The 20,143-nt window shown below is 43.9% G+C and overlaps 1 protein-coding gene across 1 annotated transcript in view; it reads left to right on the top strand.

Moving 5' to 3' along the window:
* The first annotated feature begins 206 nt into the window (after positions 1-206).
* Positions 207-20,143, top strand: part of LOC144889364 (pleckstrin homology domain-containing family M member 3-like) — a 40,922-nt gene continuing 20,985 nt past the window's right edge. Inside the window, exon 1 of the mRNA XM_078769562.1 lies at positions 207-1,381. Coding sequence (XP_078625688.1) covers positions 613-1,381 — 769 coding nt within the window. The 5' untranslated portion in view covers positions 207-612. The remainder of the gene's footprint in view (positions 1,382-20,143) is intronic.

Raw genomic sequence — 20,143 nt, forward strand, 5'->3', positions numbered from 1 at the left:
ATGGACGGGAGGAAGGGTATGACAACTGAAGGCGAGATGGGATAAATCTGTGCATGAGAGTGCAGAATATGTGCATGAGAGTGCAGAATATGTGCATGAGTGCAGAATATGTGCATAAATCTGTGTATGATGATGATGATGATGATGATGATGATGATGATGATGATGATGATGATGATGATGATATTAGACAAATCCTCAAGTGTTGTCAATAGCTCTCTCAAGAACGTGTCTACATGTTATATTGAGCTGTAAGCGATGTGGAGCAGTTGCGGCAAACAAAATTAGTTATGTTTGCGCCACAACGCATCCAGGTAAACAACGTTCCCACAAAGCATCCTCATTCAACTTGTAGTTTCCAGAAGCATAATCAACACTGAAGCCATAAGTGTTAGAAGAAATCCAGTGTTTAACTTTACCCTTTTCACAGTAGTACACGTTTACTTGTGTAATTATATTACGTCTTGCAGTTGCATTTTTAGTGTCTGCTTTTCATGTACTTACTTCGTCACCAAGCAGTAATGCTAATTACATCCACTTGATGGCAGCAATGTGTCAAATTTGAAGCTTAATTATTTTCTTGCCCTTTTCCCTCCCTTCGGTGTGCAGGGCATGACCCGCAGCAATAGTTTTAGTCTATTTCCAACAGGAGTAGGTGGCCATTGCTCCTTTGAGGTGACCTTTTCTGGTGGTGCACGTCTTCATCTGCGTGCCCCATCTGAGGAGCAGGCTGATGATTGGCTGGAGCGCCTTGGAGAGGCATTAGCCGGTCAGAGGTCTGTGCCCGAGCTTGGAGAAGCCCAAGCGGTGGAACAGCGGCCCCAGCAGCCAACGTCCATTGAGTGGCCTCCTGAAGCATTTTCAGAAGCACTTGTTCATGGCGTTCTCCAGCGCATGACAGCCAATGGTGTTTGGCGCACTTTCTACTTCTGTCTGACACCAACGATACTAGAATACTATACACTCGCAGGGATAGGAGGCCCTGCACTCTGTTCGTATGCCATCACAGACCTCCGTGCCGTCCTTCCGGACATCAACCAACACCCACTCGGGTGTTTCAATGTGGAGCTCACCCACGACACATTGTACTTGAGGGCCGCAAGGCAGCATGAAGCAGAGCATTGGATGGATACCATGCGTACTTTGCTTCACGAGCGCAGCCCGCCAGAACCCGAGTTGCCATTGGGGTTTGTGAATGGTGAAAGCAGTGGGGTTGACAGAGCGGGTGGCGAAACGACATGCCATCACGTGATGCCGTGTCATGGACAATACGGAACTTGCAAAATTGTGAGTGCAGCTTCCGTCACAACTACCTTTCTCAGCCTCTTGTTATTGTTACCACAAGAGAAGGGCCTGGATGCACAAGGTTACAAGTGTGCAAGTAAGTCCGAGATACGTCTGTGCTTTACACTATTTTGCAATAGGCCTTTGGCAAATTGTTTGTCCCTTTAGCTCATATGTATGAAAATATAACTCCATCGAGTTAAAAGCAAGTGTTGAAGGAGGAAAATACAAAAATCGCCTGATTGAAACTAGTTGACCACTTTCATCCAATAAAATCAAGGTTGTAATTGTAGTCATGTGATTTTGCCATATTTTAAACAACAACGTGACCAATTACCAACAACATATTTTTGGTTATCATAACATTGTGAAAATCATAAAAGCTGGCCTGGTTGAAAATAGGTTGTTTCATTTTCCTACTGTTGATCAAACTCTTTGTTTGATTTTTGTATCCTTTGGGAGCGGGATGGAATTGTGGGGGAGTGGGTGAGCAGGGGACACTTGCCCTTTGTTATAAATACAATACATGGCCAAAAGTATGCGGGCAACCATTCTAATTAGTGGATTCGGCTGTTTCAGCCACTCCCATTGCTGACAGGTGTATATATAATCAAGCACACAGCCATGCAATCTCCATATAAAAACATTGGCAGGAGAATGGGCCCAGGAGAATCCCAGGAGAATGGGATGTTCGATGAGCACATATGGGTGTGATGTTTGGGTGTCCACATACTTTTGGCTATGTAGTGTATATATGTATATATGTGGTGTGTGTTATATCGAACAAAGGAGAAATCAGAGTCCATTTACAAACAGGGAATTTACCCTTAATCCCTAACTAATTAATATAACCCCACCTCTTGAAATGGGGACAAATATACGACCTTACATGACATCCGGCCTGACTTATGTACGTCAAGGTGGCTACACGACATACAGAGCACACTACCCTATACAATCCTACCTGACCCAAAGGTAATCCATTGCCTACCCCCTATAAACTTAACACAGCCCCTACCCCCACCTGGAACCGCATCTCCCGCAAGGTTCAATGCAGGCGTTACCGTTCCAACCGTAACACTTACTGACTCATACTTAGTCATGTGAAAAAGTAAGCACACCCCACGTAAAGTTTTGACTTTTTCAACATATTTCAACATACAGCTATTTGATCTTCATTTCAACAATATTCATAGATAAAGGTGATAAAATATAACAAATATCATGAAACATTTACATTTTGTAGTCCATTGTATAATTTAAATAAACATAAATGCAAATTTAGCATGTGGAAAAAGTAAGTACACCCCGACATTTATCACTACTTCAAATACCTAAAATTAGAATCGGGTGCACCAGCTCAGGTGCAAATGATTAGAACATCGTTAGAGAGGATCTTGGAGGAACCTGTCTTAGTTAAACCTCGGACATTTAGTTTGGTTTGCTCTTTGTTGTTGAAGTGTGCGGCGTCACCATGCCTAGATCAAAAGAGCTCTCTGATGCATTCAGAAAGAAGGTTATAGATGCCTACGAGTCTGGGAAGGGATTTAAAAAGATCTCCAAACAATTTGAAATCAATCATTTGACTGTCCGGAAGATCATCTACAAGTGGAGATGATTCCAAACAACTGCCAACTTGTTCAGGCCTGGCCGCCCCAGCGAGTTAAGCCCGAGAGCAGACCGCAAGATGCTGAAAGGAGTCTCTAAGAACCCCAGAATGTCATCACGGGACCTACAGGTAGTTCTTGCCACAGTTGATGTCAAAGTGCACGAGTCTACCATTAGAAAGAGGCTGCACAAATTTGATCTACATAAGAGGTGTGCCAGGAGGAAACCTTTTCTGTCCAGAAAGAACATCAGGGCAAGACTAAAGTTTGCCAATGAACACCTTGGCAAAGACCAGCACTCCTGGAACAATGTGCTCTGGACAGATGAGTCAACGGCAGAGCTATTTGGCCACAGTACCAGAAGACATGTTTTGGCGAAAACCAAAGACAGCATTTGACCACAAGAACCTGATACCAACTGTAAAGCATGGTGGTGGAAATATTATGGTTTGGGGCAACTTTGCTGCATCAGGGCCTGGGCAGCTCACCATCATAGAATCCACTATGAATTCTTCATTGTACCAGAGGGTGGTTGAGGATAATGATAATGTGAGGCCATCTGTCGGAAAGTTGAAGCTCAACCGAAGGTGGACCTTGCAACATGACAATGACCCTAAACATACCAGTAAATCCACCAAGGAATGGCTGAAAAGAAAGAAATGGAGGGTTCTGGAATGGCCAAGTCAAAGCCCGGATCTAAATCTCATTGAAATGTTGTGGGGGGATTTGAAACGAGCTGTGCATGCAAGAAACCACACAAACATCGCACAGCTGAAAGAAATCTGCATGGAGGAGTGGGCAAAAATTTCTCCCAGTCGATGTCAGAGACTGGTAGACAGTTATAAGAAATGCCTACTTGAGGTTGTTTCTGCCAAAGGGGGCAATACCACCTATTAGAGCCAAGGGTGTACTTACTTTTTCCACATGCGAAATTTGCATTTATGTTTATTTAAATTATACAATGGACTACAAAATGTAAATGTTTCATGATATTTGTTATATTATATCACCTTTATCTATCAATATTGTTGAAATGAAGATCAAATAGCTGTATGTTGAAATATGTTGAAAAAGTCAAAACTTTACACGGGGTGTACTTACTTTTTCACGTGACTGTAATTAGCCTATGGAATAAATTAGGAGGGGCTGTCGGAAGCGAGCTGTAGCTAACTTACCTACTCTCCTTAACGTTCTACACCCCTTAAGCAACATTTCAAATATTTACAAAACTTGGTGCCTCGCTCCTAACTCCTGGGGTGGGTAGAAAAATGTCAGCACACAAACCTACCTTAACCACAAAACTTATTCAAAAATGCAAGAACATTTGTACAAAACCTTGAATCCCTCTAAAGACCACGTCCCCCGGTGGATGCCACACTTCCCAACGTTACCTGTGGAGCCATCCCAATGTACCCAAATTTCCGCGGGCCCTGTCCTGGTGTTACATGTGTGTGACATGGCTTGGTGGATTTTTCCCCCATTCACTCACACAAATCCCATAACCATTCACTCACCTTGCAGTAATCATCAAAACACGTATTTCACCCCCCCTGCAAGACCATGGCATAGATGTTATAACACGTGTGTCATCCTCATCTAGACAGCGGGGAGGTACCATACAGCAAGATGGTGGGGCGCTCCAGGCTGTGGTGCCCGTAGTCCAAAAACAAGTCGCTGACTTACGACTTCTTCACCCTCCCCTTCAATTCTTGGCCTCGTGACAGCCCAACAGCTCCTTAGCTGTCGTCCCACCAGGGAGGTCTCCACACCAGGCTCCTTTGCCTCAGGCTCTCATAGCTTCATGGGTCGCCATGGGTCTCCTCTCCATACCTCAAAGCGCCCAACCAGACCCCCCACTGATGGGCTCCAAATTTCCAGACACCACTGGCTGCCAGGGGAAATTACCTTAGGGGTGCTGCAATCACCACTCCTCCAGAGCTTGATCCGTACCTGCGGACACACACCCCACCCACAAAATCCACAACAACATTTCCTCTCCCGCTGCCATTCAATTCTCAACACATTTCAATAAAAAGATGTCATAAAGAGATGCTGCCATGGCCTGCTTACATGTGAATTTCCCATATTCACACTCTCACATCACTCGATTCCCTTTCAATCTCCATCCTTACGACCACACAAAAACACAAAACCGCCACACATAAACAAACACCACCCACAAGGCACTTTGTGGCACACACTCCAATCCCCTCACCGACCATGCCATCACTCTCACCCGCCCCCACTCCAAATTACTCATGTCCCAATTGACGAGCAAGTACTGTACCCTGGGACAGTAGGCATCAAGGCCTCTTACCTCAAGTGCAGGTAGTTGCAGGTTGGTCGGGTCCAAAAGTGCCATCCACCCTAGCCAAATTCCAAATTTGTCCCATGGGGCCTATCAAGTTTCACCAAATTTCCTTTTTATCCTGGCAAGTATGTGGATCCGTCTCCTCCAGTGACATTACTACACTACTGCCCTTGGCTACGACAGCTCCGCCCTTCCACCGTGCAAGGGCCTTCAGGATAAGTTGACCAGCCGAAACGCCAACATGGACCATAAGTATCCATAAGGGTGCGACCCACCAACCATTCTTCGGCCCCCTGCGAGGAACACGGCTCCACTAACCCCAGCTGGCCAATGTGGTGAGCACCTGCTGCCGAATCCACCATTCCCAAGGCCTCGGACCTGGGAGGCACGGTCACATTGTGTGGCATCCACATCACGTCCCCTGCACCTCTCGCATCCCCCAGTCCACCCACATGCAGCCCCCAGTGCCCACCCACACCTGACCACTCTCAAGGTCCAGTTGACAGCCATGCTCCCCCAGGGGACTCAATCCCAGAAGACACGGTCCGCACACCTCGGCCACCCAAAACACCACGTTGACCCCCAGACTGCCCAACTACATCCTCACAACCCCGCGTCCAAATATTGGCACCGTCGCCCCCGTAGCCAGTTGAAGGCTGTGTCTTGCTACTCTATTCATTTTTGTCCCAGCCTTCAACACTTTGTTCTAACACACCGAGATCAATAATGGTGTCACTGGTTTCAGTGTCCACCTGGCCTCACAAAAATTCACTCTTAAATTTTGCATGTAACCCTCAGATTACCCGTGCCAATTTTTTCACATTTCACTATCTTCACCAAAGAAGGGTGCTTCTCCATACACTTGCCAGCCGAACATGGCACCGTATGCTCGGCTCGCTCCAATCTCCCGATTCAATCCCATGGCTATCTTCCCAAGCCGAGAGTCCACAACTCACAACAGAATTTCTGTGGAAGATCATGCTCACACCATCATGTTCCACAGATGCCCCAATGGTTGTCCGGTGGGCTATATCCATTCCTGTCCATGCGGTTCGATCCGTGTCCATAGACCATCACAGCATGGAAGGTCACCACACAGCAAATCTCAGCAGCAACGTTCCAATATCTAGTGGAAAGCCTTCCCAGAAGAGTGGAGGCTGTTAATGCCCATGATTCGGCGAATAAAATAGCAGCAGAGGGGGGACCAACTCCATATTGATGCCCATGATTTTGGAATGAGATGTTCGACGAGCACATATGGGTGTGATGTTCGGGTGTCCACATACTTTTGGCTATGTAGTGTTTATATGTATATTGTATATATGTGGTGTGTGTTATAACGAACAAAGGAGAAATCACAGAGGCCATTTACATACAGGGAATTTACCCTAACTAATTAACATAACCCCACCCCTCGTCATGGGGACAAATATACGACCTTGTACGACATCCAGCCTGGCTTGTGTACATCAAGGTGGCTACATGACATACAGAGCACACTACCCTATATCAAAACACACCTAGTCACACGTGTGCCTCAATGAACGGGTCTTCAGTCGAGGTCCTCAGCATCATCCCGTTTCGGCCCTTCAACCTCGATACGGTCAGCTAAGGTGGGCCAGCAGGGGCACATACACCTCCACATGCAGCAGCTACACCTGAATGCATACATACCCCCACCCCCAGCCAGTGAGAACACAGACTACAACAACAAAAACGCCTGCACTCCCAGAATCCACAGCCCCTCATCCACTCACTCACACACCAAAAAACCCAAAAAACTACCACCGACCCTTCAACATGCACCACTCAAACAAAAAGACATTCACGCAAAACCACACCCACTCCTGCAACACACACACACACTCGGCAACACACACACACACACACCATTCACACATCTCCATTTCTCTTCCGTGCTCAGTCACTACCCCTTTAGGCTGAAATGAACCACCACCCACAACCTCAATCTACACCGTTCAACGTGCCTCCATAAACTTCCTCCAAATCCAAAGTGAGCTTTTCAAGGCAACCTGGGCAACTTTGTCACACATCCTCCTTCTTTCTGTCCCACACACTCCAAGCCGAGCAAGAAATGCAGAAAATGAATTGCCAATATACCCTCGACACCCCACCTCAAATGGCTGACAAGAAACTCACCAACCCTTCTCTCGACACTCTGCCTCCAGCTCACTGTACTTTCCTCTCTCCCTCTCGTGCACCTCCTCCATGTTCTCTTCACAAGGTACAGACAATTCCCCGAAGATGACCTGTCTTGTTGCAACTGACCAGATGACAATGTCAGGCCGCAACCTTGTCACACAGATCTCCTCTGGCAATAGCAATTATTGCTTTAGGTCTGCCACCAGCTGCCAATCACAAGCATCTGACAGCCCTCTTGCTTTCCACCTCCTTATCTTTCCACCTCTTACCATTTGGCCCTCTTTGACAAACAACACCTCTCCCCCATCGGTCTCCTTCTCCACTCTTCTCTCTCTCGATCTCAGCACCTCTTGTTGCACCATCTGCGCGAGCACCGACAGCACCTGATCATGCCGCCAATTGTATCTTCCTGCTGGCAATGCTACTGAGCATGCACTCAGTGCATGCTGCACCATTCCCAAACTTCCATACAAAGAACATCTCTCCTCCTGCAACAACCCCCACAATCTCAGGTGTACTGGTGACGGAAGCACATCATACGTTGCCTGCAACAGGAAACTCAACAATATTGACTCCATCCTCCAAATCTCTTGCCACTTCAATGCCCTCACCCGCACACCTTCCCACCGCGTCCATGCACCTTGCTGTGCCTGTCCGACTGCTTTCACATGTCTCCCTTCCTCCTCCTTTCTTCTCACCTCCCTCTCAACCATCATCCTCCTCTCTTTCACACATGCCTTTCCCCATCGCTCATGCTTCATCCACCCCAAGCCATGCTTCCCGTGCTGTACCATCCCCACGACGTCCTCCTGTTGCAACCGCTCCTCCATCTCATCCACCTCTGCTCTTGCATTCCACTTCCGACTTCCCTTTTTCTCTGAGAGCATTCTTTTCCACTGAATCACTTGAATCCCGCAAGATCATGAACTCCCGCTCCCTCACCTCCTTAAACTCCTCGGTTAATTATGTCAAAGGAAACTGGAGTTTTCCACCCTGACCATAAAAGGCAATGTTCATCAAACAGCGTGGCACGCCCAATTACTTCCTCACAAACCCGCTCACCACAACCTCCAGCCTCTCTACATGCCCAATCACAATATCATACATCCTCAATGGCCACAATAATCGTGGCATCAATCCAAACTTCAAACACCACATACCTTCAACTTACCTGACAAACCACATCCATCAATCCTCTTGAAACCTCTCAAAAGCTTGTTCCTCACCTCCACCGCCCTTCCCACATCATTCAACTCCACTGTATACCATCTTCCCAAACTCTTCACAGGGGCCTCTGTCAATGATAGAATCACCTCCCCTCCCAGCCCAAACCTGTGCATGTTATCCACCACTCCTCGTCTCACCACCAAACTCCTCAACTTTCTTGCTTTAAAGCCCATTCTTGGCCACCGCATCAACTTTTCCAGTCATCCCAGCACCTCTTCTGCTGCATCAGCCGACTGTTGGACAACTGTCAGGTCATCCATGCATGCATACATCGCTGGCAAACTCTGACCAGGGACTAGCTCCACTTCTTTTCTATGCCCACTCACCGCATGTATCAACAACTCCATAACCAGCACAAACAAAATGGGGGAGATGGTACACCCCCATCGGGATCCCCACTTCCAACTTCTGCCACTCTGTTACATAGGACTGTGTCGCAAACCACATCCAAAACTGATCATAATATGCCATCAAAAAATCCCTAAATCTCCATGGCACCCAAAATAAATCCATGGCATCTATATATACATGGATAATTGCCTGTCTTTTTCTAGTGTTAGCTGAGTTTTGGCACCCATATTCATGCAATCTGAAACACAAAAACACATTACATTGTATGGCCGGCATTTCTGTAAACATATTTTGCAACGCCTGCCAATAATAGACATTGCACGTGATGAAGAAACTAAGCACAAACATTCATTCCACACAGAGCAGAGTATTTGTAAACAGTTTTTGCTCCTGAGATGAAACGTTAATGACATTAACTTTGCTTTACAGTTTGGATTTAATATTGCACATTTTGACCTATGTCCAAAAATTGCTTTAAACCCACATTTCGCACAAAAAAAAAAAAAACCACCACCTACCCTTACAAGATGCACCACTCAAACAAAAACGCATTCATGCAAAACCACACCCACTCCTGCAATGCACACACACACACACACACACACACACACACACACACACACACACACACACACACACAATCCACACACACACACACCATTCGCACATCTCCATCTCTCTTCCGCGCTCAGTCACTACCCCTTTAGGCTGAAGTGAATAACCACCGACAACCTCAACCTACACCGTTCGACGTGCCTCCACAAACTTCCTCCATATCTAAAGTGAGCCTTTCAAAACAACATTACAACAATATATTATCAACATGCATTGAAGCACAATATATTATCAGTAGATATCAGTAGATATGTATCTTTGGTAAGAGTTTTGTTCACATCTTATGTTCATTTTGCACATTGAACACATTATGTTGGGTGTACCTAAACTTTTGACTGGTAGTGTACAGTCACGTGAAAAAGTAAGTACACCCCATGTAAAGTTTTGACTTTTTCAACATATTTCAACATACAGCTATTTGATCTTCATTTCAACAATATTGATAGATAGAGGTGATATAATATAACAAATATCATGAAGCATTTACAATTTGTAGTCCATTGTATAATTTAAATAAACATAAATGCAAATTTTGCATGTGGAAAAAGTAAGTACACCCCATTAAATGTTTTTTTAAATCTTTTTAACATATGTGGACATATCAATATTTGATCTTCATTTAAACAGTATCTACAGATAAAGGTGACCTAATTGAACAAAAAACAATGAGAAATTGACTTTGCAATAATTTATTCAACAAAAAATTGTTGCACAGCATACACAATTGCATGCACAGTTCGTTTCAAATCCCCCCACAACATCTCGATGGGATTTAGATCCGGGCTTTGACTTGACCATTTCAGAACCCTCCATTTCTTTCTTTTCAGCCATTCCGTGGTGGATTTACTGGTATGTTTAGGGTCATTGTCATGTTGCAAGGTCCACCTTCGGTTGAGCTTCAACTCTCCGACAGATGGCCTCACATTATCCTCAAGCACCCTCTGGTACAATGAAGAATTCATAGTGGATTCTATGATGGTGAGCTGCCCAGGCCCTGATGCAGCAAAGCTGCCCCAAACCATAATATTTCCACCACCATGCTTTACAGTTGGTATCAGGTTCTTGTGGTCAAATGCTTTCTGTGGTTTTCGCCAAACATGTCTTCTGGTACTGTGGCCAAATAGCTCTACCTTTGACTCATCTGTCCAGAGCACATTGTTCCAGAAGTGCTGGTCTTTGCCTCGGTGTTCATTGGCAAACTTTAGTCTTGCCCTGATGTCATTTCTGGACAGCAAAGGTTTCCTCTTGGCACACCTCCCATGTAGATCAAATTTGTGCAGCCTCTTTCTTATGGTAGACTAGTGCACTTTGACATCAACAGTGGCAAGAGCTACCTGTAGGTCCCGTGATGACATTCTAGGGTTCTTCGAGACTTCTTTCAGCATCTTGCGGTCTGCTCTCGGGTTGAACTTGCTGGGGCGGCCTGGCCTGAACAAGTTAATAATGAATAATGCATTTATTTTATATAGCGCTTTGGCAGTTGTTTGGAATCTTCTCCACTTGTAGATGATCTTCCGGACAGTCGAATGATTGATTTAAAATTGTTTGGAGATCTTTTCAAATCCCTTCCCAGACTCGTAGGCATCTATAACCCTCTTTCTCAAGGCCTCAGAGAGCTCTTTTGATCTAGGCCTTGTGATGCCGCACACTTCAACAACAAAGAGCAAACCAAACTAAATGTCTGAGGTTTAAATAAGACAGGTTCCTCCAAGATCCTCTCTAACGATGTTCTAATCATTTGCACCTGAGCTGGTGCACCTGATTCTAATTTTAGGTATTTGAAGTAGTGATAAATGTAGGGGTGTACTTACTTTTTCCACATGCAAAATTTGCATTTATGTTTATTTAAATTATACAATGGACTACAAAATGTAAATGTTTCATGATATTTGTTTTATTATATCACCTTTATCTGTCAATATTGTTGAAATGAAGATCAAATAGCTGTATGTTGAAACATGTTGAAAAAGTCAAAACTTTACATGGGGTGTACTTACTTTTACACTTGACTGCATATGTATATGTATTGTGAAAATCATAAATGTGAATGGTGAATTATCCACATCTATTCCTTCATAGGTTCGATTAGGTTGTATATAGGTTGTTAGGGTTGCAGACAGCAACCGCCCAGGGTGGTATGACCATCCTGACTTCGGAGCGTTCAAATGATGCCCGGAACCATATTGCACTCTCCATGTCAGGATTGCTGGTGTTACTTACTGTCTCACTCAAACTACAGTTACTGGACTAGCTTCAATCTCTCTTTTTCGCAAACAAACACCACACACTTTTCATCATACACTTTTCTTTTATTTAAGGCCTGGTGGCCTCGATGAGGGCTATGCAGCCTATGCCTGGAGCCTCCAACATAAAAAAAATACTACTAATAATAAATAAAAATATATATATATATATGAATATGAATGAATGAATGATCGTTTTAAGGCCATCTTTCCCCACGAGAGCGGGGGTTAGCCTTGCGGGCCCCATGACAATCATGGTTCCCTGTTTGAGGCAATGTTTTTATGGCCGGATGCCCTTCCTGACGCCAACTCTTAGTCGCCTCTTACGATGCGCAGGGATACAGTGTACCTGTTCTAAATCGGGGTACACCGGGATAATTGATCCCAGCAAGCTGGTGCTAAATTTGCCGACCTCAGAAGGATGACAGGCTGAGTCAACCCCCCTGGCATTAATTCAGCGATCGATCGGGATTCGAACCCAGGATCCCAAGCCTGTGCCCTAACCGCTAAGATAACACAAGGCTTATTTATTTATTTATTTATTTCTTTGTTTATTTTTTTGTTTATTTATTTGTAGATATATAGATATACTAGCTTGTGTTACGTGGTCCCCTCGGTGAATACCTGGTCTCGGTGACCCCCGGACCGTGAGAGGAACTTCGCCAGAAAGCTGTATTATATATGCGCTTTCGCCACGCAATCCATATGAATTTCACCCAAGAGACAACTGATGTTCAAGGATATATTTCCAATGGTAATGATACCATACAATTTCAATGACACAACCACGGAGATTTTCCCCGAGCAATCAACAATACACAACCATCAACAATTCTCAATCCACAATCAATTCCCTATGATTAAGATGGCCATCTTATATAGGTGTGTCCCGGTGAGTACTCACAACCCCCTTTTGGTCTCGGTCCCGCACAATGTCTCTGGGCCCCTCCTGACCAAGATGATGGTCGGCGTAGCCGCACTCGGGCGGTTGAACGAACCCCGGGTGGACGTGTTTCCACCGGGCAGGTATCGTACCGCTACCAGGCACCCCGGCTGCAGCCCCTCGTGGCCACGCGAAGCGGGTACGGGAAAGCAAGCCAAACCCCACGCCGCTTGCAAGGCGTGTTAGGCCCCAACGGGCGACCCGTACGCGTCTGTTTTGACGGTGTCGCGAACGGCGCCAAACGCTGGGTCGGTGCACGGCCACACGACAGTTTGACGTCCACCGGGCAGGTATCCGTCCCGGTAACTCCTCTCGCCAGACAGGCTCGGGAACGCCGCTTTTCCACACGGCTCAATCAATCCCCCCTTTCGTCGGAGCGGGGCGAGGAGGAAGAGAAGAATACCCGTCCTTTTTCCTCGTGTCTTTTTCTCTTCCGTTTTCCGGTCACTTCCGTTTCCGGCCACTATTTCAGAAGGGCTCCTGACCCTCCAACCACAACAACCCTTAATATAATACACACGGATAAGCAAAGACCTGAATGGTAATTCACATACATTCACATAAATATGTAACACTTGGCTCAGCTCGCTCCGCTCGCCTCACCACGCGTCGTTACTGAGGAACGGGCTTATTTTAGCTGAGGATAATGACTGTACCTGACTTGCTGTGTTGTCATGATTTACACCAGTAATAATACAAACAATTATTTTGCACAAATTTATTTGTAGTGTTTGTGACATTACATTTTTATAAGCAATTTCGGTTGAAGGTTTAGGTTGAAAAAATATATAAAATTCAAAAAATGAACCCTCAGCACATACATACGGGAGGGGTAGGTGCTGACTGGAAGTTTGGGACGATTACACCTCACCACCACGTAATTCAAAACACCTCACCACCACGTAATTCAAAACACCTCACCACCACGTAATTCAAAACACCTCACCACCAAGTAATTTAAAACACCTCACTACCACGTAATTCAAAACACCTCACCACCAAGTAATTTAAAACATCTCACCACCACGTAATTCAAAACACCTCCCCACCATGTAATTTAAAATACCTCACCACCACGTAATTCAAAACACCTCACCACCAAGTAATTTAAAACATCTGACTACCACGTAATTTAAAACACCTCACCACCACGTAATTCAAAACACCTCACCACCACGTAATTCAAAACACCTCACCACCACGTAATTCAAAACACCTCACCACCACGTAATTCAAAACACCTCACCACCAAGTAATTTAAAACATCTCACCACCATGTAATTCAAAACACCTCACCACCATGTAATTTAAAATACCTCACCACCAAGTAATTCAAAACACCTCACCACCACGTAATTCAAAACACCTCACCCCCATGTAATTTAAAATACCTCACCCCCACGTAATTCAAAACACCTCACCACCAAGTAATTTAAAACATCTCACCACCACGTAATTTAAAACGCCTCACCACCATGTAATTCAAAACACCTCACCACCACATAATTTAAAATACCTCACCCCCACGTAATTTAAAACACCTCACCCCCACGTAATTTAAAACAACTCACCCCCACGTAATTTAAAACAACTCACCCCCACGTAATTTAAAACAACTCACCCCCACGTAATTTAAAACAACTCACCCCCACGTAATTTAAAACAACTCACCCCCACGTAATTTAAAACACCTCACCCCCACGTAATTTAAAACACCTCACCACCACGTAATTCAAAACACCTCACCACCACGTAATTCACAACACCTCACCAGCACGTAATTTAAAACACCATCACCAACTAATTCAAAACACCTCACCACACCTCACCATCACGTAATTCAAAACACCTCACCACCACGTGATTCAAAACCACAACCACGTTATTAAAAACACTTCACAACCACAGAAACAAAAGTTTCAGGGAGTAGTTCAGTGACAACAGACACTGCCCAGATATGTAGATATATAGATAAATGACTGTACCTGAGTTGGTGTTTTGTCATGGTTTACACCAATCATAATTCAAACAATCATAATGCACAAATGTATTTGTAATATACGTGATGTCACATTTTATAAACAATTGAAGTTGGGAAAAAAAAAATTCCCCGAAAAAATCCCCCCAAAAAAAGTTTGGAAAATTTTTCAAAAAAAAATAAATCCTTAGGACACACCGATGGGAGAGGTTGGTGCATACCAGAAGTTTGGTACGATTTCACAAATGTTTGAGGGAGTAGTTTAGTGACAAGACAACACAACACAACACAACACAGACACTGCACAGATAGACAGATACAGATACATATATATATATATATATATATATGTGTGTCTTTCCAAATCATGTCCAATCAATTCAATTTACCACAGGTGGACTCCAATCAAGGTGCAGAAACATCTCAAAGATGATGAAGAAAAATGGGCGGCACCTGAGCTAAATTTCAAGTGTCATAGCAAAGGGTCTGAATACTTATGTCAATGTGATATTTCAAGTTTTTCTTTTTAATAAATTTGCAAAACTTTCTAAAATCCTGTTTTCTCTTTGCCATTATGGGGTATTGAGTGTAGATTGATGAGGGGGAAAATGAATTTAAACGATTTCAACATAAGGCTGCAACATAACAAAATGTGAAAAAAGTGAAGGGGTCTGAATACTTTCTGAATGCACTGTGTATATATATATATATATATATATATATATATATATATATATATATATATATATATATATGTATATATATATATATATATATATATATATATATATATATATATATATATTTCAGTTGAAAGCTCTCTAATTTTTTTTTTCAAAAATAAAATTTAAACAAAATTGTCAACTTTAACCACAATAAGTGTATAATGCACAGATTAAGTGCAACATTTATGGCCAGAGCAAATTGTGTTTCAAGATCACATTTTCAGCATTTGTCGCACGCATCAGACCACGAACTTGTCTGGCGTGTCCAGGCGGCTTTCACGTCATAGTTTGTTAAAGTTGTCGAATTGAACCATCAAGCTTGTGTGTAATTTTATGAAAACTTGTTTTATATGTTGAATTGCATCGATTATGTCCAAGTTAGCTGTGACATTCCTCAGTCTGTTTATCCACACCAACCGTTGTTTTAGTGTGGAAGGCCTACAAGCTTGACTGGTGGGCTCCACCAGCCTTAAAGACACAATTTGACAAAGTTAGTAATTTAACCACAATTTTATTGTCTATCTTGAATGTGGATGATACCAAATTATCCACATCTATTCCTGATGGTTTGTCCACCCTAGATCTACTGTAATCTTTATCCTTTATTCCAAGGTGTTTAAACATTACGCCACATGCATGCAGTTTTACGCAGCAATGAAATAGGGTTATAATTTTCGGATTTAAAATAAATATGCTACATTATAACTTTGTTTTAAATCTATAAGTGGGTCACACAGTGGCTTGTGTGAAAGGGGTCACCTAGACATGTACCCCAGAGAGGGTGTGTGTGCGTGTGTGTTGGTGATTGTTATCTCCATCAGAAGGTAGAACGGGGCAATCAGAAGGTTGCCAGCTCTCAAAGTATCCACCTCTATTTCAGTAAAAAAAAAAACCACCTTTGGAGGCCATTTTTCCCCACAAAGCGGGGGTTGGCCTTTTTCGGGAACCGTGGTTGTTGTTGTTTTTCGGTCCCCTTTTTGAAGCAATGTTTTACGGCCGGATGCCCTTCCTGACGCCAACCCTTTTTGCCGCCTTTAACAACAAACAGGGAATAATAAATAAATATTTCAGTGAGAGTTCATAATTCATGGACCAAGCTGTGAAATTTTCTTGTTCTCAAAGTTTTGTTCTGAGGGCTGTCTTCAGGATTATCACTTAGCCCCAGACATCTTCCAAATGCAGATCGTTTGTAGTAATATTCCCATATTCCCGAGGATGGTTTTCAATATCTCCATGACATTCTTTTTAATTGCTCCCAGAGTGACAAGTATCACTGGTACAATTTTGGCATTCTTCAGCTTCAGCTTCGTGTGTGTGTGTGTGTGTGTGTGTGTGTGTGTGTGTGTGTGTGTGTGTGTGTGTGTGTGTGTGTGTGTGTGTGTGTGTGTGTGTGTGTGTCGGTACGCACATGTTTCATTGTCACATTTAACTAAAAACAAGGACATTGGGCGGGGTCTACGAGTGGCAAATTTGATTGGCCGTGATGTCGTAAAATGCTGTGATGTTTTGTCCAAGTACTGCTAAACGGAAGGGTTTTGAAAGTGCTAAAAGATGATTTATTTTTCAGTGTTAATGTATGTTATTATATTGAAATAAAATAATGATTTTAAAGGTTGTAGAAAAAAAAATCCAGAAGGTTACCACAGTTGACGCATTGTCTTTTACACCACCTTATTTACCACGTTACATTAGTTCTTGCCTGGTGGTTGTGTCATTTATGACGTCTTTAAAAACCGTGAGTTTCCTGGTTGGAATGATTCTCAATTTTGTATGATGTCAGGATTGTTTTCCGATCCATGTTCCGATCCCTGTTCAAAATATATAATTCAGTTGAAATCAAGTTGTTCCTCGATCATAAACCGACGTTTTTGACAGAATGACAGACAGACAGAAGTGAACCAATTTCTTAACCACGCTTTTAATTTCACGTGTGCGGGGTAATTCCATCACATGTGCATGGCTTTGTGCAGCCATGAAAAAAGCATCACCAATTTTGCATGTAAAAGAAAATGTGAAATTAGGAAAACTATTTTCAATCTAATCTGAATTTTTAAGCTGCAATTTGTTCAAAAGGATTGCCTTGACAGATACTTGAGAACCAATGTTCTCAGGGATCGTCCATTCTTTTCCCTGAGCCACACACATTGCCGAAGCAGTCTGTGTGTCAGTCAGTGAGTGAATTAGTCCGCACCATTTCTCAAATGTACTGGAATTTACATGCACCAGCAAGGCCCTGCATTGTATTGTTCTAATGGGTACAGAGAAGGGACGCTTTCTCTCTTTAACATCAATCCAAGTCTCATGGAAGAGTTTAAACGTGGCACATTTTAGAAAGTACTTCTTTTTTTTGTATACTAAGTCTAAGTTCGTGTAAGAGCTAACACATTAAACACAAAAAAAAACATAAATGGACACACATAACATATAATAAAGGGAGCAGGAGACAAGAGGGGGAAGAGAGAGGGACGCACAACAACAGTAGCGAACAGGGACATCGGGAGATCTGTCGAAGGGAGAGGGCTGGGTGGGATACACGGGTTAAACAAGATGGACACGACAAGGACTTTCAGGAAAGAAAACTTAATTTAAAAAATGTGGATTTGGGGTGGATTAATGGGGGTGGAAAAGATCAAGGTTTTGGATGGGGGAAGATAAGAGATGGTGGTGAACATCTGTTTTGAAGACCGGGAGGGAGCATTGGGATTTGAATAGAGTGCGAGTTTGTTCCAGAGGCCGGAAAAAAAGAGGAATGAAAGGGTGAAGGTGAGCAGAGAGTCTTGATTTTGGTAGTTTCACCAGAAGAGGATTTCTCGCAGATCTTGTGCATCTTAAAGGAATATTTGGGGGACAGAGCACTGACACAGCTGGGGGATCAAGGCCGGTAGTCGAATCGGAAGAAGACAGAAAGACCACTAACCTGCCTGCAGTAAGAGTGAAAGGCCCTCAGAATCAGCTTCATCACGGGAGATCCCAATGATCCTAAAAGCTTCGGTTTCTACAGCGTAAAGCCGAGCTAGGTGTGAGGAAAGGTGCACCAGCCCAGAGGGGAGAGCAGTACTCCGGCAGTAGACATTGATGTCTCATGTCCTTTTCCGAAATTATTTAGCTTGAATTGTAATGTAAATTACAGGGAATATGCATACATATGTGGCAAATGTGAAGTTTTTTTCCATATAGTCTCTGTCAACTGCAATACACTTGCTAACTTTGAACCTTGCCAACTTTGAACTACAGACTTGGCATTTAATATGGAATATTTTTTTGTGGGGGTGAACTTACTTTTCAAGATGTCTTAGAACCAAAAGTTCATTGGAATTATGTTGAAATTATTCTAGATTTTGTTAATGTGACCTTTAAAAGAAACAAAAACCACATTTGACATTTCGAAACAAATAAATTGATCCTTGAAAGTGATGTAAACTGATATCGAACTCAATTCATGGACAGTACTGTGTTAAACTTCTGTACGTTTTCTAGAAGTATCTCTTTATTTTGCACATTAGCCAAAAAATTTTTTAACAAAAGTTAAATTACGACTGGGATTACGGACAGTAAAATTACAGTTCAGTACTTCGTGTAACCCCCACGAGCATTCAGGGGAGCACGTACACGTCGAGGCATGCTGTTCACGAGATTTGCCAAGGTTTGGACAGGAATCGCTTGCCATGCAGTGACAATAGCCTGCTGCAATTCACGCACAGAGGTCGGCTGCTGGTCCAAGTGGTCGATTTGACGCATTAATTCTGCCCACAAGTTCTCTATCGGATTCATATCCGGGGACATGGCAGGCCACTCCATATGCTCTACACCACGGTCAGCAAGAAAGTGTTGGATCATGCGAGCACGATGAGGCCGTGCATTGTCATCTTGGAAGACAAAGTTTCCGCGAAAGGCTGCACGAGCAAATGGAAGCAACGTTTCTTCCAGAATGGCCCTGTACTTGAACTGGTTCAGGTTTCCATTCAGAACAACCAGGTCAGTTTTGCCCCCTGCAAGAAAAGCAGCCCAAACGGTCACCCCACCATCTCCAGCTTGGACTCTTGGCACTATACAATCTTTGTTGTAGGCTTCATGCACTTGTCTGCGCACTCGGACGCGGCCATCTTGACGATAGACCAGACATCTAGACTCGTCACTGAAGATCACGTGATTCCAGTGTCCTGGCTGCCATTGACGGTGCTCTCTGGCCCACTGCAATTGGCGCTGGCGGTGTTGTCTGGTCAGGCGTGGCTTTCTCAGGGGACGCCTGGCACGATAGCCTGCTTGAACCAGTCGTTGGTTGACTAGCCTTCTGGATACAGGCACATTTGTCAGTTGCTGCCACTCAGCCCTAAGCCGATTAGCTGACTTGGTACGGCCATTGCGGACTAACCGGTGCAGCTGGCGATCATCCCGCCTTGTGGTTCTGCGGGGACGTCCTGGCCTCGGCATTGGAGTAGGGACACCCTTCTGAGCGTTTCGTTTCAGGATCTTTGACACCTGACCTTGAGTGATGCCATACTGCCGAGCAATAGCACGCTCTTTCATGCCGTAATTTCGTAAAGCCACCACTCCATGACAAACAGCATTGTCGAGTTGACGGACCATCTCCAGAGGAAGCGGCAATAACTTTTGGAGACGTGCAGCAGTTGTTTTCCACTAATACAGAACGCAACAACCCTTGTATACCCGACTGTGAAGCCAATCGTCAAATGCA

Source organism: Myxine glutinosa, unplaced genomic scaffold (genome assembly GCF_964187855.1).
Source record: "Myxine glutinosa unplaced genomic scaffold, kmMyxGlut1.1 SCAFFOLD_3111, whole genome shotgun sequence".
In the NCBI taxonomy this organism is placed as follows: Eukaryota; Metazoa; Chordata; class Myxini; order Myxiniformes; family Myxinidae; genus Myxine; species Myxine glutinosa.